We start from the raw sequence: 16,663 nt of genomic DNA, 5'->3' as shown, positions 1-16,663 counted from the left end.
AGCAAAGTCAATAGGGAAACCAGATAAACTTAACAATCTGTGCTACTAAATTAACAATAGCAATCATTCACTTAACAACAGTGGCAAGATTGATTGTAAAATGGGGGAAAACTCAATTAACAAACGTCTCGCTTAGCAACATAAATTTGGGCTCAATTATGATTGTTAGTTGTGGACTACTATATTTAAAAGCAATCCTTTTGTCTGTCCTGATTATTTCAAGTTTCAATTTCATTGGGTGAAATTGGTTCTAATATTTGGGTTCTAATATTTGGAGAAGGGGAAAACAGCTCTTCCTTTGTTTATCTGCCATGCATAATTCTATACATCTTGGGCACGTCCCTTCTTTCTCCTCTTTTGTAGATTAAAAAGCCCCAAATGTCACAATTTTTCTCATACAGAAGCCTCTCCATCATCTTAGTTACCTTCCTCTCAACCTTCTCTAGTTCCATTACATCTGGTGGGATGAGGATAGGTTGTTTGTGCTACAAAACCAGGAAATAAAACAAAAGACATCTCAAAACTCAACTTTCCTTTCAGGGGGTTGGAAACTAACCAAGGAGAGAAGCAATCTGGAATTAAGGAGAAACTTCCTAACAGTGAGGACAATTGACCAGTGGAACAGCTTTCCTTCAGTAGTTGTAGGTGCTTCATTACTGGAGGTTTTTAAGAAAGTCTGGACAGCCACCTGTCTGAAATGGTATAAGCTTAAGCTGAGGTTTGACTTGAAAACCTCTAAGGTCCTTTCCAGCGCTATTATGATTAAGTATCCTTAAAAATGCTATGATTTCAGTGGGGAGAAAGTGCTCAGGGTATGTGTGTAGCAGAAGGAGACCTGAATTAATCTCTGGAAGAAAAAGAATAAAATAAAAATTCCAGATTTAGTTGGCACTCATCACCACTTCCAACCAGTAGGTGGAGAAAAAGGGCACCTGAATTAGTTATCAAGACTTGGTTGAAAGGGAAGGGCTGGCTGTGATGTGTCCTTCAGCTTCTCCAGAAGGCTAAATTCCTGCAATTTAAAAATAGGCTACAGAGCAAATCCCTGGCTTAAATTAAGCCTCCTCTATGCCATTCATATTCCCTGCTTTCCCCGCCACTATCCCTTCCTTAGGAACCCACAACATTGCAGCTGGTGACTTCAACAGTTCGGTGGTCTCGCCTCAAGGGGTTGGCCAGATGTTTTCCATCAGAAGCCAAGCAGTCACAGCTGCACTCGATTTGAGAAGCTCCCTTTTTTAACATTTCTCCCTCCCCCTCCCCCCCCAAATGTTACTGCAGATGGAACATTCCACAAAGCTGGAGGGGGCTGAAGGGGAAACTCAGAGAAGCAACTTGCCAACTTTGGAAATGGAAGGGATGGGGGGCGGTTTGGAGAAAAATCAGAAGCAAGAAAACTACAGCAGTACTGTAAAATGGAAAGAGGGGGGAGCTTTGATTATTTTTTTAAAAAAGAATAAAACAAAAAAAACCAAAAAAAAAAAAAACAGAAACCTCAACAGTGCAGAAATTGATCCTTCAAGGAAAAGTGAGCCTTGAAAGTTGAGGAATTTGTCAGAAAAAGGATGCGAGTAAGAAATCTTTCTTTGTGCCCAAGCTTTTCCATCTCTTCCACCACTTCTTGCTTTCTCCGCAGCTCACGATCTCGTGGCAGCTCACAATCTCGTGACGTATAGAGAGATGGACGGAGAAAAGCAATGCTGTGGTTTAGGAATCCGAGCGTGGGAAAGGGCAGATTTGACATCCCAGGGATGTGGCCTGGAAGGGGAGATTGAAGCAGGTCCAAGGACACAACATCTAAATGGGAGATTGAGGAGATGAACTGATCAAAGCCAGAAAGACACTCTTTTCTTTCTCTCCAGTTCACCGGGGTGAAAAATCTCACAAACAAAAATTGTGAAGGATTAAAGTGGATTGTGTTATGTGTGAGAAAGAAAGTATAGGATCTAATTTACTGAAGAGGCCATGATGGTTATATCAGTTTCATTTAATCAGTGGAACAACTTTCCTCCAGAAGTTGTGGATGCTCCAACACTGGAAGTTTTTAAAAATATGTTGGATAACCATTTGTCTGAAGTGGTGTAGGGTTTCCTGCCTAAGCAGGGGGTTGGACTAGAAGATCTCCAAGGTCCCTTCCAACTCTGTTGTTCTATTCTATTCTATTCTATTCTATTCTATTCTATTCTATTCTATTCTATTCCTATTCCTATTCCTATTCTATCCTATTCCTATTCTATTCTATTCTATTCTATTCTATTCTATTCCTATTCTATTCCTATTCCTATTCTATTCCTATCCTATTCCTATTCTATTCTAATTCTATTCTATTCTATTCCTATTCTATCCCTATCCTATTCTATTCTATTCCTATTCTATTCTATTCTATTCTATTCTATTCTATTCTATTCTATTCTATTCTATTCTATTCTATTCCTATTTCTATTCTATTCTATTCTATTCTATTCTATTCTATTCTATTCCTATTTTATTCCTATTCTATTCTATTCCTATTCTATTCCTATTCCTATTGTATTGTATTGTATTGTATTGTATCGTATCGTATCGTATTGTATCCTATTCCTATTCTATTCTATTCTATTCTATTCTATTCTATTCTATTCTATTCTATTCTATTCTATTCTATTCTATTCTATTCCTATTCTACTCTATTCCTATTCTATTCTATTCTACTCTACTCTACTCTACTCTACTCTATTCAAGAAGTGACAGACTAATAGAGTAATAGAGTTGAAAGGGACCTTGGAGGTCTTCTAGTCCAACTGCTCAGGTAGGAGACCTTTTCAAACAAATGGCTGTTCAATCTTTTATTAAAATTTCCGTCTTGGAGAACCCACAAGTTCTGAAGGAGAGCCTTTCCACTGATTAATTGTTCACACTGTCAGGAAATTTCTCCTTAGTTCTAGATTGTTTCTTTCCTTGATGAGTTTCCATCCATTGCTTCTTGTCCTGCCTTCAGGTACTTTGGAGAATAGCTTGACACCCTCTTTTTTAGTGGCAGTCCCTCAACTATAGGAACACTGCAATCATGTCACCCCTAGTATTTCTTTTCAAACTAGACATACCCAATTCAACACTACAATTCCCATCATCCTATCCCATCCTGGTGGATGATGGGGGTTGTTGTACAACGCAACTAGAGGGACACATGCACCCAAAGGACATCAGGCCAAAAACTCAATGTTCCATCTTTTTTTCTTCTCATTATGAGCTCAAGCTGGCCAAATATCACCCACTCATTCCCATATTTAAAAGAAAAGGTTTCTGTAAGCTAAATATAGTGAGCATCTATTTCACAAGTTCTGGAGAGAGAGAAAAATCTGTGACATTTGCGTTCGGTTTTGTTTTGTTGCTTTGTACACAGCAAGGGAAGTCTTTGAAGTGGGAATAGCTTTCGTCTTTGGGATTTCTGGATGAAGCTTTTCCAACGAGACTTCCCACCCCTTCCAATTCCTGTTCCCGCAAACCTCTCCAAAAGCTCTGACTTTTCTTTGCAGATTACTCCATGTCTGAAAATGTCATACCACACAGACACACACATGCGCACACAAACAAACAAACAACAAATAACTGCCGGAAGTGAAATGACGAGCGATTCATAAAACATAAAACACTGAAAATAAAAAAATAATCTTCAGGACAACAAGCCGTTGAATCACTCTTCTTGAAGGCAATACAATTTGTAACGTTAAAAAAAGTGGAATTGTAATTATGGGATGACTTCAGAAAGGCATCAGAATATGCTCAGAAAAAGTCTTGCCTTAAGTTCAAGGTTAAATCAAGACAGAAAATTGTGTGCTTCTTTCTGGCTACTAAATATACCTCAAACTGAAAGAGATGTGTACAATTTGCCTAAACTGAGAGAAAAATTTGTGTCATTGATTTTCTATTTTGATGTATGTCTGAAGGAAGGGAGAATATGAGAATCTAACTTAAAATAACACTTGAATTTTGTAGAACATTTGTGTACATAAAATATCCCTCTCTGACTATATTACCCATATCTAGGAATTAGAATTTAGCCTTAAGTCTCAGATACAGAAAGATGTGGTTAGAGAATATATTTCTGAAGAAAAATGAAAAATATACATTTTTGTTCCAAGTTTCTTGCCAACAACGGAAAGAAAACCTGGCTGGCACAGTGTTTCTCAATTTTGGCAACTTTAAGCTATGTGGATTTCAATTCCCAGAAACTCCTAGTGAGTATGCTATCTGGGAAAATCTGGGAGTTGAAATCCATACATCTTAAAGTTGCTAAGATTAGGAAACACCATGCTAGCACATAGGGGGAAAAGACAGATGAAAAATTGTATTCTTCTCCCTTTTATCCTGAGATACTAGAGTTCTGATGGATTCCAATGCCGAACACGGAGTTATAAAATCATTCAAAAGTGGGAATGTCCCACACAATCTCAAGTGAAAAGCATTATTTAAGAAGTTGGACTACAATTGCCATTGTTTGATATTGGAAACAAGAATGATGGGACTTGAAATCTTATAACTCCTGATACATTCAGCTTCTTTCAGGATAAAGTACCTGTATAAGTCTAAGATATCTGGAGATCTGAACTGAATCTTTTTTAGTACAGAGATTCCTTGAGTTTTGGCTTAGCACGTTGTCCAAACTCAACTAAACTTGGAAACTGTCATGCAAATGAACTCAATTATAGTTATCTTAATTGTGGCTTAGTAGGAGCCCTGATAAGGGATGCATGGCTCAGTGGCTAAGATGCTGAGCTTGTCAATCAGAAAGATCGGCAGTTCAACGGTTCGAATCCCTAGCGCTGCATAACAGGGTGAGCTTGCGTTACTTGTCCCAGCTTCTGCCAACTTAGCAGTTCGAAAGCATGTAAAAAATGCAAGTAGAAAAATAGTACCTTCCTTTGGTGGGAAGGTAACAGCGTTCTGTGCACCTTCAGCATTTAGTCATGCCAGCCACATTACCACAGAGATGTTTTCGGACAGCCCTGGCTCTTCGGCTTTGTAATGGAGATGAGCACCACCCCCTAGAGCCGGAAATGACTAGCACGTATGTGCGAGGGGAACCTTTACCTTTATGAGTCCTGATGAGGGGCAATTTATTTTATTAATTTATATCCCGCCTCTATTGTTTCTTCAAGTAACTCAAAGTGGTGAACATGTCCAATACGCCTTCCTCCTCCTATTTTCCCCAGAACAACAACCCTGTGAGGTGAATTGGGCTGAGAGAAAGAGACTGGCCCAAAGTCAGAAGTTGGCTTTCATGGATAAGATGGGACTAGAACTAGAGGTGGCATTCAGCAGGTTCTGACCAGTTCTGGAGAACCGGTAGCGGAAATTTTGAGTAGTTCGGAGAAGTGGAAAATACATCTCTGACTGGCTCCGCCCCATCTATTCTCTGCCTCCTGAGTCCCAGCTGATTGGCTAGGTCTTCTTTTGTTGCCCTACACAGAAGAATGGAGCTGGAAAGCAGTGGAGTGGGGAGGGAATGGGGATTTTGCAGTAACCTTCCCCTGCCACACCCACAAAGCCATGCCCAAGCCACACCATGCCCACCAAGTCATGCCCAAGCCATGCCATGCCCCCCAAACCATGCCCACAGAACTGGTAGTAAAAAAGTTTGAATCTTACCACTGACTAGAACTCACGGTCTGCAGCTTTCTAACCTGGTGCCTTAAACACTAAACCAAACTGGCTCTTTAGTGTACTGCTGATTATGATAAAAAGGTTGCCATGGTAGCAACATTGAGAAATTATGCCTATCATCTCATCTCTCTATTACCTTTACCACAGGATGTCCTCCTGGAGTGGCTTTCACGGCACCCCTGCTGCCCTCTGTCTCATAGTGGGCTCGGTGATGGGTTCGAGGCTGCACTTCGATCTTCAGTTCATACTGGTCATACTGACTAGGGAGAGGCCAGTCCAAAGGTGGAAGAGCAGAAGTTCTGTTGAGAAATGAAGAAAAGCAGAAAGACATTTGAAGTTGACCTTGATAGACTGTCTCTACAAGATGGAACAGATGGTTTTCAGGTCAATGGGATGGTGAGGTAGGGCAGATTCAGAAAATCAAAAGGCTGCCATCTCTGATCCAGGAGATAAGAACACAGTTTTTTCCAAAACTTGGTCACTTGTATAGCTATTGAGAATTGAACCCTGTTGCCTTTTGGCATAAACTATGGGTTTTACCACACAATTAGGGCTCAGTTCAAAATCCAAGCCACACACCAGTAAAATAACATATTCCCTCCTGCTACTCCAAGTCTTTAAACTTCTCCTCACCTCTAGGGTTCAAACTTTTGATTTCAGAACATCTCCTTCCTAGGTAATACAGGAAGAATTCCTATTGCAAGAGCTGTGGTGGTGCAGTGGTTAGAGTGCAGTACTGCAGGCTACTTCTACTGACTGCTGGCTGCCTGCAATTTGGCACTTCAAATCTCACCAGGATCAAGGTTGACTCAGCCTTCCATCTTTGCGAGGTCAGTAAATTGAGGACCCAGATTGTTAGGACAATAGGCTGACTCTGTAAATCTCTTAGAGAGGGCTGCAAAGCACTGTATATAAATCTAATTGCTATTGCTGTTTAAACTATTGCCCTCCCATTTCAGCTGGAGATGTATTTTCAACTCAGTAGAAATCATATTCCAACTTCCCTTATGTCAGATTTTCAGTGCAAGAATTGCTTTGCTCATTAAAACTAAAGTTTATTGATCTTTTATTCAGAGACAACAAATACAGGTAATCCTCAACATGCAACCATATGTTTAGTGACCGTTTGAAGTTACTGTGGCACTGAAAAAAGTGACCAATGACCATTTTTCACACTTATGACCGTTGCAGCATCCCCATGGTCACGTGATCAGAATTCAGATGCTTGACAACTGACTCACATTTGTGACTGTTGCAGTGTCCTGGAGTCATGTAATCATATTTTATTACCTTCTGATAAGAAAAGTCAAAGGGGAAGCCAGATTCACTTAACAACCATGTCACTGGCATATAATAACTATAGTGATTCATTTAACAACTGTAGCAAAACTCAGTTAGCCACTGAGACATTTTGGGCTCAATTGTGGTTGTAAGTCAAAGATTATTTGAATTTACTCCTGGCCTTACAACCTTGCATTCTGAGGATATACTGCCTCAAACTATGGAGGCTTTATTGTAGCTCAGCAAGTTATTCAATTGTGCAAAGCCTTCACCATCATAGAATGCCATACCGAATTCTGTATATTTATTTTACAGTTTTCTATTTTGTAAAGGCAATTCTGGGCTCTTTTTCTAGATCAATTTCATGGTGTCATTTCAGTTCTCTTTGGGCTGCTAAATATTATACCTAATTTTATGAACTTGCTCCACACCATTTTTTTTTCTCATGTGGAAAATATTGATATTATTAGATTTCTAAACTTAACAGTAGTTCTTCTAATCTCTGTGATCATTTCAGATAACTTACTCTGTGTTGGTTTTTGGTTTTATGGTATCCATTTTAAGATGGGACCTCAAAATGCTTAGTTCATCAACTTAATAAAAAGGGACCTCACAATGTTGTCTTTTTCAAGTAATAATAACAACAGTGCTAGCAGATTTTCCTTCACTACAATTCAAAATTAAAATGTAAAAGTTCAGAGTTCTCAAAAGAAACTGGATCAAGGGTAAAACCCTTCCATGGAGGCGAAAATGACATTTGTTTGGTATGTGTTTTAATAATAGTTACGTCACTGTCTCCATTTGCAGTTTCTGAACACACTGCATGGATGCAATTTTCATTTGTTTTTCATATTTCTCTTTTTTGCAACGCAGTTTTAAAAACTGCATGTTAAGTACCAGACTTAAAGGAAACTGCACGTAGAACAGCATCGGCTTGCTGTGTGCACTATTATTAAAAAATAGCAAATTTGTGTAAGAATGAGATGAAGCTGTAGAAGTCATCAACTTATAACACATAACCGGGTCTGGAATTTTTTGTCATATGTCATGGCGGTTGAGACACCCAAGTCACCAGACACAATTTTACAGCCATTTTTTTTATAGTGTTGTTAAATAAATGAATCTTGTGATCATAGGTTCAAACCCATTCTTTCCAACTCACTAAAAATCGTGCAAATTGTGGTCAGGTGACCTCAGGACATTGCAACCAGTTGTAAATATGAGCCAGCTGTGAAGTGCTCGAAATGTGGTCATATGACATTTTATGACCACTGGAAGTGCTGTATGGGTTGTAAAGAGCCCTTTCTGAAACCACTGTGACTCCAAATGGTCATAAGTCAAAGACTACCAATTTCAGGAAAAAAGTGACCTTTATAGCCAATGAAACCAGCAAATGATATTTTCCCCTTATTTCTACAAAGGTTCCCTCATTCCTTTCAAAGCATCAGGCTTTCTAAAGAAAAGCATCTTGAGTTCAGCAAAACTCAGCTAAATTGTCAACATTATTCTCAAGGGAATTCAAATGATTGATGAAAAGCAAGGTTTTACACCTGGGCAGGAAAAAAAACCAGAGGTACAAGTAAAACAGTAACTGTGAGAGGGACCTTGAAATCTTAGTGGATGATCACTTAAACATGAGCCAACAGTGTGCAGCAGCAGCCAAAAAAGCTAATACAATCCTTGCTTGTATAAACAGAAGCATAGCATCAAAATCACGTGAAGGATTAGTATCGCTTTATAAAGCCTTAGTTAGGTCACACCTGGAATACTGCGTCCACCGCTTTACAAAAAAGATGTTGAGACTTTGGAAAAAGTGCAAAGAAGAATAAGTAAGATGATTAAAGGCCTGGAGACTAAAACATAGGAAGAACAGTTGCAGGATTTGGGTTTGGCTAGTCTAGAGAAAAGAAGGACTAGAGGGGACATGATAGCAGTATTCTAGTATTTGAGAGGCTGCCACAAAGAATAAGGGATCAATTTATTTTCCAAAGCATCTAAAGGCAGGACAGGAAACTAACCAAGGAGAGAAGCAACCTGGAATTTAGGAGAAACTTCCTAACAGTGAGAACAATCAACCAGTGAAACAGCTTGCCTTCAGAAGTTGTGGGTGCTTCATCACTGGAGGTTTTTAAAAAGAGACTGGACAGTCACTTGTCTGAAATGATATAGGATCTCTGGCTTGAATGGGGGGCTGGACTAAAGACCTCCGAAGTCCCTTCCAGCTCTATTCTGATTCTGATTGACTGGTTAGTAGAGGTCGCAGGTCATATTCCTCCCAATAGGTCCATTCTCAGTAAATAAATTAAATTCCTTCATTTTATATATTCACTCTATCTCACCTCTGGGAAAGCACTCATTAGAAATGCTGCAGATAACATTTCAAAAAGGACTGTAAAATTTCTAATCAGTGCTTCTTTACAACACACACACACACTCATGCAAAATACACAATGGGGTATAATATAGAATTAAGCTGACTCTGAACTGTGGAATTATAAAAGGGACTGGCGGCATGCATTAAAGGAAGGAGTCTGATCTACCACGCAGGCAAAATTCTTCCGATCCAACTGCTTACCTTAACAGGGAACGAACCACAGTCTGTTTATGCCAGCAACCCATCTCAGCAGCCCTGGAGCTGGGATCTGGGATGTGTAATGGGAGACATCAGCCTTTCTGCCTGGGGTGGCTTGACAGGTTGTTTTATACAACAGACCCACTGGCAGTCAGACCAGAAAGCTGACGGAGCCACAAGCGGCAAAATCAGCCCAGCTGGTTTGAAGGTAGCTAAAAAAATGGGGATCCCAGGCACCCCATTACCCCCATTATGCCCTGGACCAAAGAAATTAAAATTACAGGAAGGAAATTACAGCTGCAATCGAGCAAAAGCTTTTGGACAAAAGACCCACGCCAAACTAGTTACTTGGTAGGATAGGGATCAGTGGTGCATTTCAATTTTTTTTACCACCGGTTCAATGGGCGTGGCTTGGTGGGCACGCTTTGCACACACACACACACTTTGTGCATACACACATCACAAACACACACTTTGCTTAGGCACAGAGGCTTTCCAACTCGCCTCCTACAATCCTGCACTCTCCCTGTTGCTTCAGCAGCTGCCACGCAGCAATCTGCTGTGCTGTGCAAAGCAATGGCGCTTCAAAAGCAGGGAATAAATGTTAGTATGGGAGCCTGGGTGGGCCAAACAACAGTTCGGTCTCCGCTGCTCATCGGCGCTAGCGGCTCAACAGAACTGGGCCGAACCGGTAGAATACCACCACTGGTAGGGATGATAAAGGATTTTTTAAAAGGAAGGTGCAGATATCAGATTAGACTACCTGATCATGATGATGAAGAGTGGGTACAGATAGTCCTTGATTTACAATCAACGTTGAACCCAAAATCTATGTTGCTAAGCGAGACATCTGTTAAGTGAGTTTTGCCCTATTTTACGACCTTTCTTCCCACTTAGAATGGTTGCTAAATGAATCTGGCTCCCCCATTGACTTTGCTTGTCAAGTGATTGCATGACCCTCCGAGATATTGCAACTGTCATAAATATCAATCAGTTGCGAAGCTTCTGAATTTTGATCATGGGGATGCTGCAACGGTCATAAGCATGAAAAATCATAAGTCACTAATAAAGGAGAATATTTGTAGCTCAGGGTTGACCTGAGGGGGTCCTTGGTACTCTCTGAGCTTGCTTGTTTTCTTGCAGATGTTTCATTACCCAAACTAGGTAACATCATCAGTTACCTAGCTAGCACTGATGATGTTACCTAGTTTGGTAACATCATCAGAGCTAGCAAGGCAACTAGTTACCGAGTTTGGATAATGAAATGTCTGCAAGAAAACAAACAAGATCAGAGAGCACCTCTTCACATCACACATCACTTTTTTTCAGTGCTGTTGTAACATCAAATGGTCATTAAATGAACTTTTGTGCGTTGGGGATTATCTGTAATCGAGAACATAAATAATACAGAAAGAAACCAGGGTACAGACCTGTGCGGTCTAATTGAAGAGGCTGTAACTTTCTATGGATAAGGAAGAAAGGCAGAGAACATCCTCCTTGCAACCTTTGCAGAGAACTTTCTCCTTGCAAACTTTGCAGAAAACTTTCTCCTTGCAAACTTTGCAGAGAACTTTCTACTTGCAAACTTTGCAGAAAACTTTCTCCTTGCAAAGTCAGTCTCTATAAAACAGGGGTGGCCAAATGTTTACCAAAAGAAGTCCTTTTTATTTTTAAAGGATTTGGGGGTAAGGGGGAGACAGAAGGAAGTAATGGTCCTGACCATGGCTGCCTTGAAAGCTACTGCTGTAACCAAGCACAGGTCGATCTGCAAATCTATGGAATTCAGGGAGAGCCAAATAGGGTTTGCCCTTTGGGGAGACCTGAATGCAAAGAATTGTCAGCTAATCATGGCTTATTTGCTTCCCAAGAAATCAGCTTCTTCTTCCACTACTTCACAGTCGTGCCCAATAAAAATAACTTAAATTGCTAGGGTTTGCCCATGTCGGTGGCACGCCATAGCTGTGTGGGCTCCTCTATCCAAGCATATGATAAGCCAGCAGCTGCAAGATGAATTTAGCAGATCTTCTCTGAAAGGAGTGTGCAACTCTGCTTTAAATGCAAGGAAACAATACCTGGAACTAAGGGGGTAAATCATGTCATTAAGTCATGGCGAGGCCCAACAACAATACTATTTGATTGCAGGTAGTCCTCGATTTATGATCACAATTGAGCCCAAAAATTCTGTTGCTAAGTGAGACAGTTATTAAAATGAGTTTTACGAACTTTCCCGCCACGATTGTTAAGTAAATCACTGCAGTCGTTAAAACGAGTAGCACGATTGTTAAGTGGATTTCTGGATTTCCGAATGACCTTGCTTGTCAGAAGATCGCAAAAATCACATACAATCATCATAAATGTGAGCCTGTTGCCAAGGGTCCAAATTTTTGATCACATGAACATGGGGATATTGCAAAGGTCATAAGTGTGAAAAGCAAGCCGTGTCACTTTTTTTCAGTGCCATTGTAACTTTGGTCATTAAAGTCAAGGACTATCAGTAACAAGTCAAGGACTATCTGTATTTGATTAATGAAGGGCAATCAGTCTTGGCTAATGGAGTTATAGATCCAATGATGTGTTATTCCCCTATCATGCATTATTTTGTAGCATCAGCCTGACAGCTCCCTAAAAATGCCTTTTCAACAAACTTTGGTGACCTCCCAAAGTTTGCAGGTCTTGACAAGAAATGGAACTTCTACTATCTCGCATGAACTTCACATACCTGAAGAGAGGACTGTGGCCTCCGAGACGAGCCTTGGACCAGGACAAGGGGGATGGCACAGCCAGATAATCCATCCCTTCTTTGCGGGCCATCCCAAGTCCCCCCGTACCCATGGGGCCACCACCCACATCTTCTCCATTGCAGCTCCCTTCCTCCTTCCGGGTCAGGGCCACCGTCTGCTCGGTTGAGGTCTTGCGAGCTTTTTGAGGGATGCTTTCTACCAGCTGGGCAGCAGGGCAGTTAAATGGGATCACGTCGTTGCTCGATTCCAAGGTGTCCCCTGGAGCCTCTTCACCAAGACTACCCCTCCGGGAGAGGCAGGGAGATACAGAAGAATGGGTCTCTGAGCTGGAGTAGCGCCTTTTGCCGCAAGGGGACGACGGCCGAGGTCCAAGAAGCATCCACGTATCTTCTGTTCCCCGACTTGGGGAGTAGCCGGTACTATAAGACGGCCAGGATTCTTCAGCAGACGACCATGGCTTGGGAGATGCTCGGGGCGAGCCCAAGGGCGAACTAAGGGCAAAACGAGCTGCAGCCTCATTTAGCTCGTGTTCCACGTCATCTCCAGCAGGGGCTTCATCGTCCGAGAAAAAACTCCATGGGGAGACACTTCCACTGCTAGCGGGACTTGGGGTGAAGAATCCGGAAGAAGGAACTGCTTCCCGGTAACCCCCAAAAGCCTCCAGCAAGAGATAGTCCCGAGGAGAAGAATCCCACTCATCTTCATCCATCCGTTGACTTGGAGAGATGGTGGTAATCTGGATGCTGGGGCATTCAAGCACCCGGGAACCTCCCAGCCGCACCTGCCGGGCCGGCTGACTCTCGAAGGTGTCGCCATCCAAGTTGGCAGGACGGGGTGGAGGAGAGTGCATGCCAGCACGACCCCCTCCAAGGTGCAGAGGACATGGGATGCCCAGAGGGGAGGCATAAGGTGGAGGGTCTCCAAGAGTAAGTGGACAATAGCTAGGGAGAGTGTCTGCTTCCAGCTCTGTAAAAAAAGACAGAAAGTGTGAATTAAGAGTTCCTCTGTTGGATTAAGTCAGAGTTGGCTAGTTAGGGGTAGGGTGAGGGGTAGGGTGGGGGTAGAGTTAGCATTAGAATGAGGAGTAGGGTGTGGGGTAGGATGAAGGTGAGGGGTAGGGTTAGCATTAGAATGAGGGGTAGGGTGAGGGTGAGGGGTAGGGTGAAGGAGAGAGGTAGGGTAACGGTTAGGGTGAGGCTGAGGCTGAGAGGTAGGGTGAGGGGTAGGGTTAGCATTAGAGTGAGGGGTAGCGTTAGCATTAGAATGAGGGGTAGGGTGAGGGGTAGGATGAAGGTGAGAGGTAGGGTAAGGGGTAGGATTAGCATTAGAGTGAGGGGTAGGGTGAGGGTGAGTGGTAGGGTGAAGATGAGAGGTAGGGTGACGGTTAAGAAAGGCAATCTGGAAATGATTATCGCTGACTTCTAGCTCCCACCTGTATTTGAGCATTAAAGACAGACAAGTATTCCTCAACATAGGACCACAATGAAGCCTAAAACTTCTGTTGCTAAGCGAGATGGTTGTTAAGTGAGTTTTATCTCATTTTAGGGCCTTTCTTGCCACAGTGGTTAAATGAATCACTGCTGCTGTTAAATTAGTAACCTAGTTATTAAATGAATCTGACTTTGCTTGTCAGAAAGTCGCAAAAGGAGAATCACATGACCCTAAGACACTGCAAGTGTCATAAATATGAATCAGTGGAAAACGGACATAAGTCACTTTTTTCAGTGCTATTGTAACTTTGAATGGTCACTAAATGAATGGTTATAAGTTGAGCGCTACCTGTATCACTGAGGTATATGATGGTTCTACTCTTAGTTTTTTAGTGCCTTAGCTCTTTAGTGCCTGGAGACGAGATCCCTAGAATTTAGGTCACCTTTGGGAATTTGAAGGTATATGGACTTCAACTCCAAAAATTTCCCAGCTAGATGGGTAATTTTGGGAGAGAGTGGTGCAGTGGCCTAGAGGTGGAGCTCTCGTCTCAACGATCAGGAGACTGTGAGTTCAATCCTAGATAGAGGCAGATATTTATCTCTCTGGGCACAATGAGAATATATCTGCTGAACAAATCTCTGCATTGGCGACAGGTAGGGCATCTGGCCATTAAACATTCTGCTAGCTCCATTCGGTTGCCCAGACTCCACCCCGCAAGTGATTATTGGGTCGTTAAAAGGTGATGATTGGGAATTCTGGGAGTTGAAGTCCACACATCTTCAAGTTCCCAAGGTTGACAAACACTGCATTAGATGAACATTTCTCTTATTTAAACCCAAAAAGTCTGCACAATCGGGTTCATTTATATCTTGTAGCAATAAATTCCACCAATTATTTATATATTTGTATTGCCAATTGTTTTTCTCTTCCTGGTCCAGATTACAGGTAATCCTCGATTTACAACCACAATTGAGCCCAAAATTTCTGTTGCTGAGTGAGACATTGGTTAAGTGAGTTTTGTCCCATTTTACGACCTTTCATGCCACAGTTGTTAAGTGAATCACCGCAGTTGTTAAATTAGTAACATGGCTGTTAAGGTTTCCCCCATTGACTTTGCTTGTCAGAAGGTCGTAAAAGGGAATCATATGAACCCAGGACACTGCAACTGTCATAAATGAGAGTCAGTTCTCAAGGGACTGAATTTTCATTACATGACCAACTGAATTTTATCACAGATTTTAATTATTATTTATTATTTCATATTATAATTTTTAATTATATATTTACTGGGTGTTATTATTTGTCCTGGTCTCTGGTCTATGACTATAATAAATGGAATTGATTGATTACATGAATAGTTTACATGATTACATGATTGATTGATTACATGAATAGTGCAATGGTTGTAAGTATGGAAAAGTGGTCATCCTAAGCCCCTTTTTTCAGTACTACTATAACTTCAAACCATCACTAAATGAACTTGTGAGTCAAGGACTACCTTGTACAAATGATGGGCCAGGCCTCCAGAAAACTGCTGGAGTTCCTTCCCTGGGTCTTTGAAGTAGACTCCTTAATGGACATACAATTACATCATTGGATATCACTCATTCAAATAGTGAGAAATGGAACAATATTAGTGGAACAATATTATATCTTGCTCATCGATATACTGTGTACATTTCTGCATTAGTCATTGCTACTACCAAGTAGGCCTACAGAGAAACATATGGGATAGTGGTGAAGGCTCGGCCACAGGAAAATAGAGAAACCACAAATGATTCCTCAGAATTGAATACAACTAACACAGCTTTTTGAAAGAAGACCCACTTCAGAGATGGTAATTCAGCAGGTTCTGTCCAATTCTGGAGAACCAGTAGTGGAAATTTTGAGTAGTTCGGAGAACCGGCAAATACCACCTCTGACTGGCCCCACCCCCATCTATTCTCTGCCTCCCAAGTCCCAGCTGATTCGCTGGGTCTTCTTTGGTTGCCCTGCATAGGAAAACAGAGCTGGAAAGCAGGTTAGTGGGGTGGGGAGGGAATGGAGATTTTGCAGTAACCTTCCCTTACCACGTCCACCAAGCCACGCCCACAGAACCAGTAGTAAAAAATATTTGAATCCCACCACTGACGTACTTGTTTTTGAAAGCTCAAGTTTCTAGTCCTCCAGTCTGTAAAAATCAACACAACCGCTTCTGTGGTAGTTGTGAAAGAGGTGTAGGTTTACCGAAAGCAGACCGTTAAAGCACAGGCTATGATTAATGAATAACTATGGGTAGTCCTCAACTTACAACCGTTCATTTAGGGACCGTCCGAAGTTACAAAGGCCCTAAAAAAAGTGACTTAGGACCGCTTTTCACATTTACGACAGTTGCCACTTCCCCCATAGTCACCTGATCAAAACTGAGATGCTTGGTAACTGACTCATATCTACAATGGTTGCAGGGTTCTGGGGTCACATGATTCCCTTTTGCGACCTTCTAGCAAGCAAAGTCAATGGGGAAGCCATATTCACTTAACAAATGTGTGATTAAGTTAACAGCTGCAGGGATTCACTTAACAGCTGTGGCAAGAAGGGTCATAAAATAGGGCAAAATTCACTTAACAACTGCCTCTCTTAAGAACAGCAATTTTGGGCTCAATTGTTGTTGTAAGTCAAGGACCACCTGTATAAGCAAAGTTGCATAGAATGTAATTGTGGTGTAGCGATTAAGGTGTGTTGGTCCAAGTCCATCCATAATGACTGAAGTCCACTAGATGACTTTGGGTCCCCCCCCCTCTTTTTCTCTCCCCCCTCTCTCTCTCCTCTCTCTCTCTCTCTGTCTTTCTCCTCACACTCTCTCTCTCCTTTCTTTCTGTCTCTCTGTGTCTCTTTCTCTCTCTCTCCTCATTCCCTCTCTCTTTCTCTGTCTCTCTTTCTGTCTCTCTCTCTCTCTCTCTCTATCTATCTATCTTTTTCTATCTCCCACTTTCTCTCTGTCTCTCTCTCTCTCTGT

At 41.6% G+C, this 16,663-nt stretch overlaps 1 protein-coding gene across 1 annotated transcript in view; it reads right to left on the bottom strand.

Annotated features, from left to right (window-relative positions):
- NFATC4 (nuclear factor of activated T cells 4) overlaps window positions 1-16,663 on the bottom strand; it is a 46,390-nt gene that overhangs the window by 14,362 nt on the left and 15,365 nt on the right. The window contains exons 2-3 of the mRNA XM_026687671.2: window positions 12,216-13,203; window positions 5,780-5,942 (exon numbers count right to left, since the gene is read on the bottom strand). Of these exons, the coding sequence (XP_026543456.1) occupies window positions 5,780-5,942; window positions 12,216-13,203 (1,151 nt within the window). The remainder of the gene's footprint in view (window positions 1-5,779; window positions 5,943-12,215; window positions 13,204-16,663) is intronic.

This window comes from Notechis scutatus, chromosome Z (assembly GCF_049901735.1).
Source record: "Notechis scutatus isolate UNSWTSFEM ecotype Mainland chromosome Z, rNotScu1.2, whole genome shotgun sequence".
Classification (NCBI taxonomy): Eukaryota; Metazoa; Chordata; class Lepidosauria; order Squamata; family Elapidae; genus Notechis; species Notechis scutatus.
This window is presented reverse-complemented; position numbering and strand designations above follow the sequence as displayed.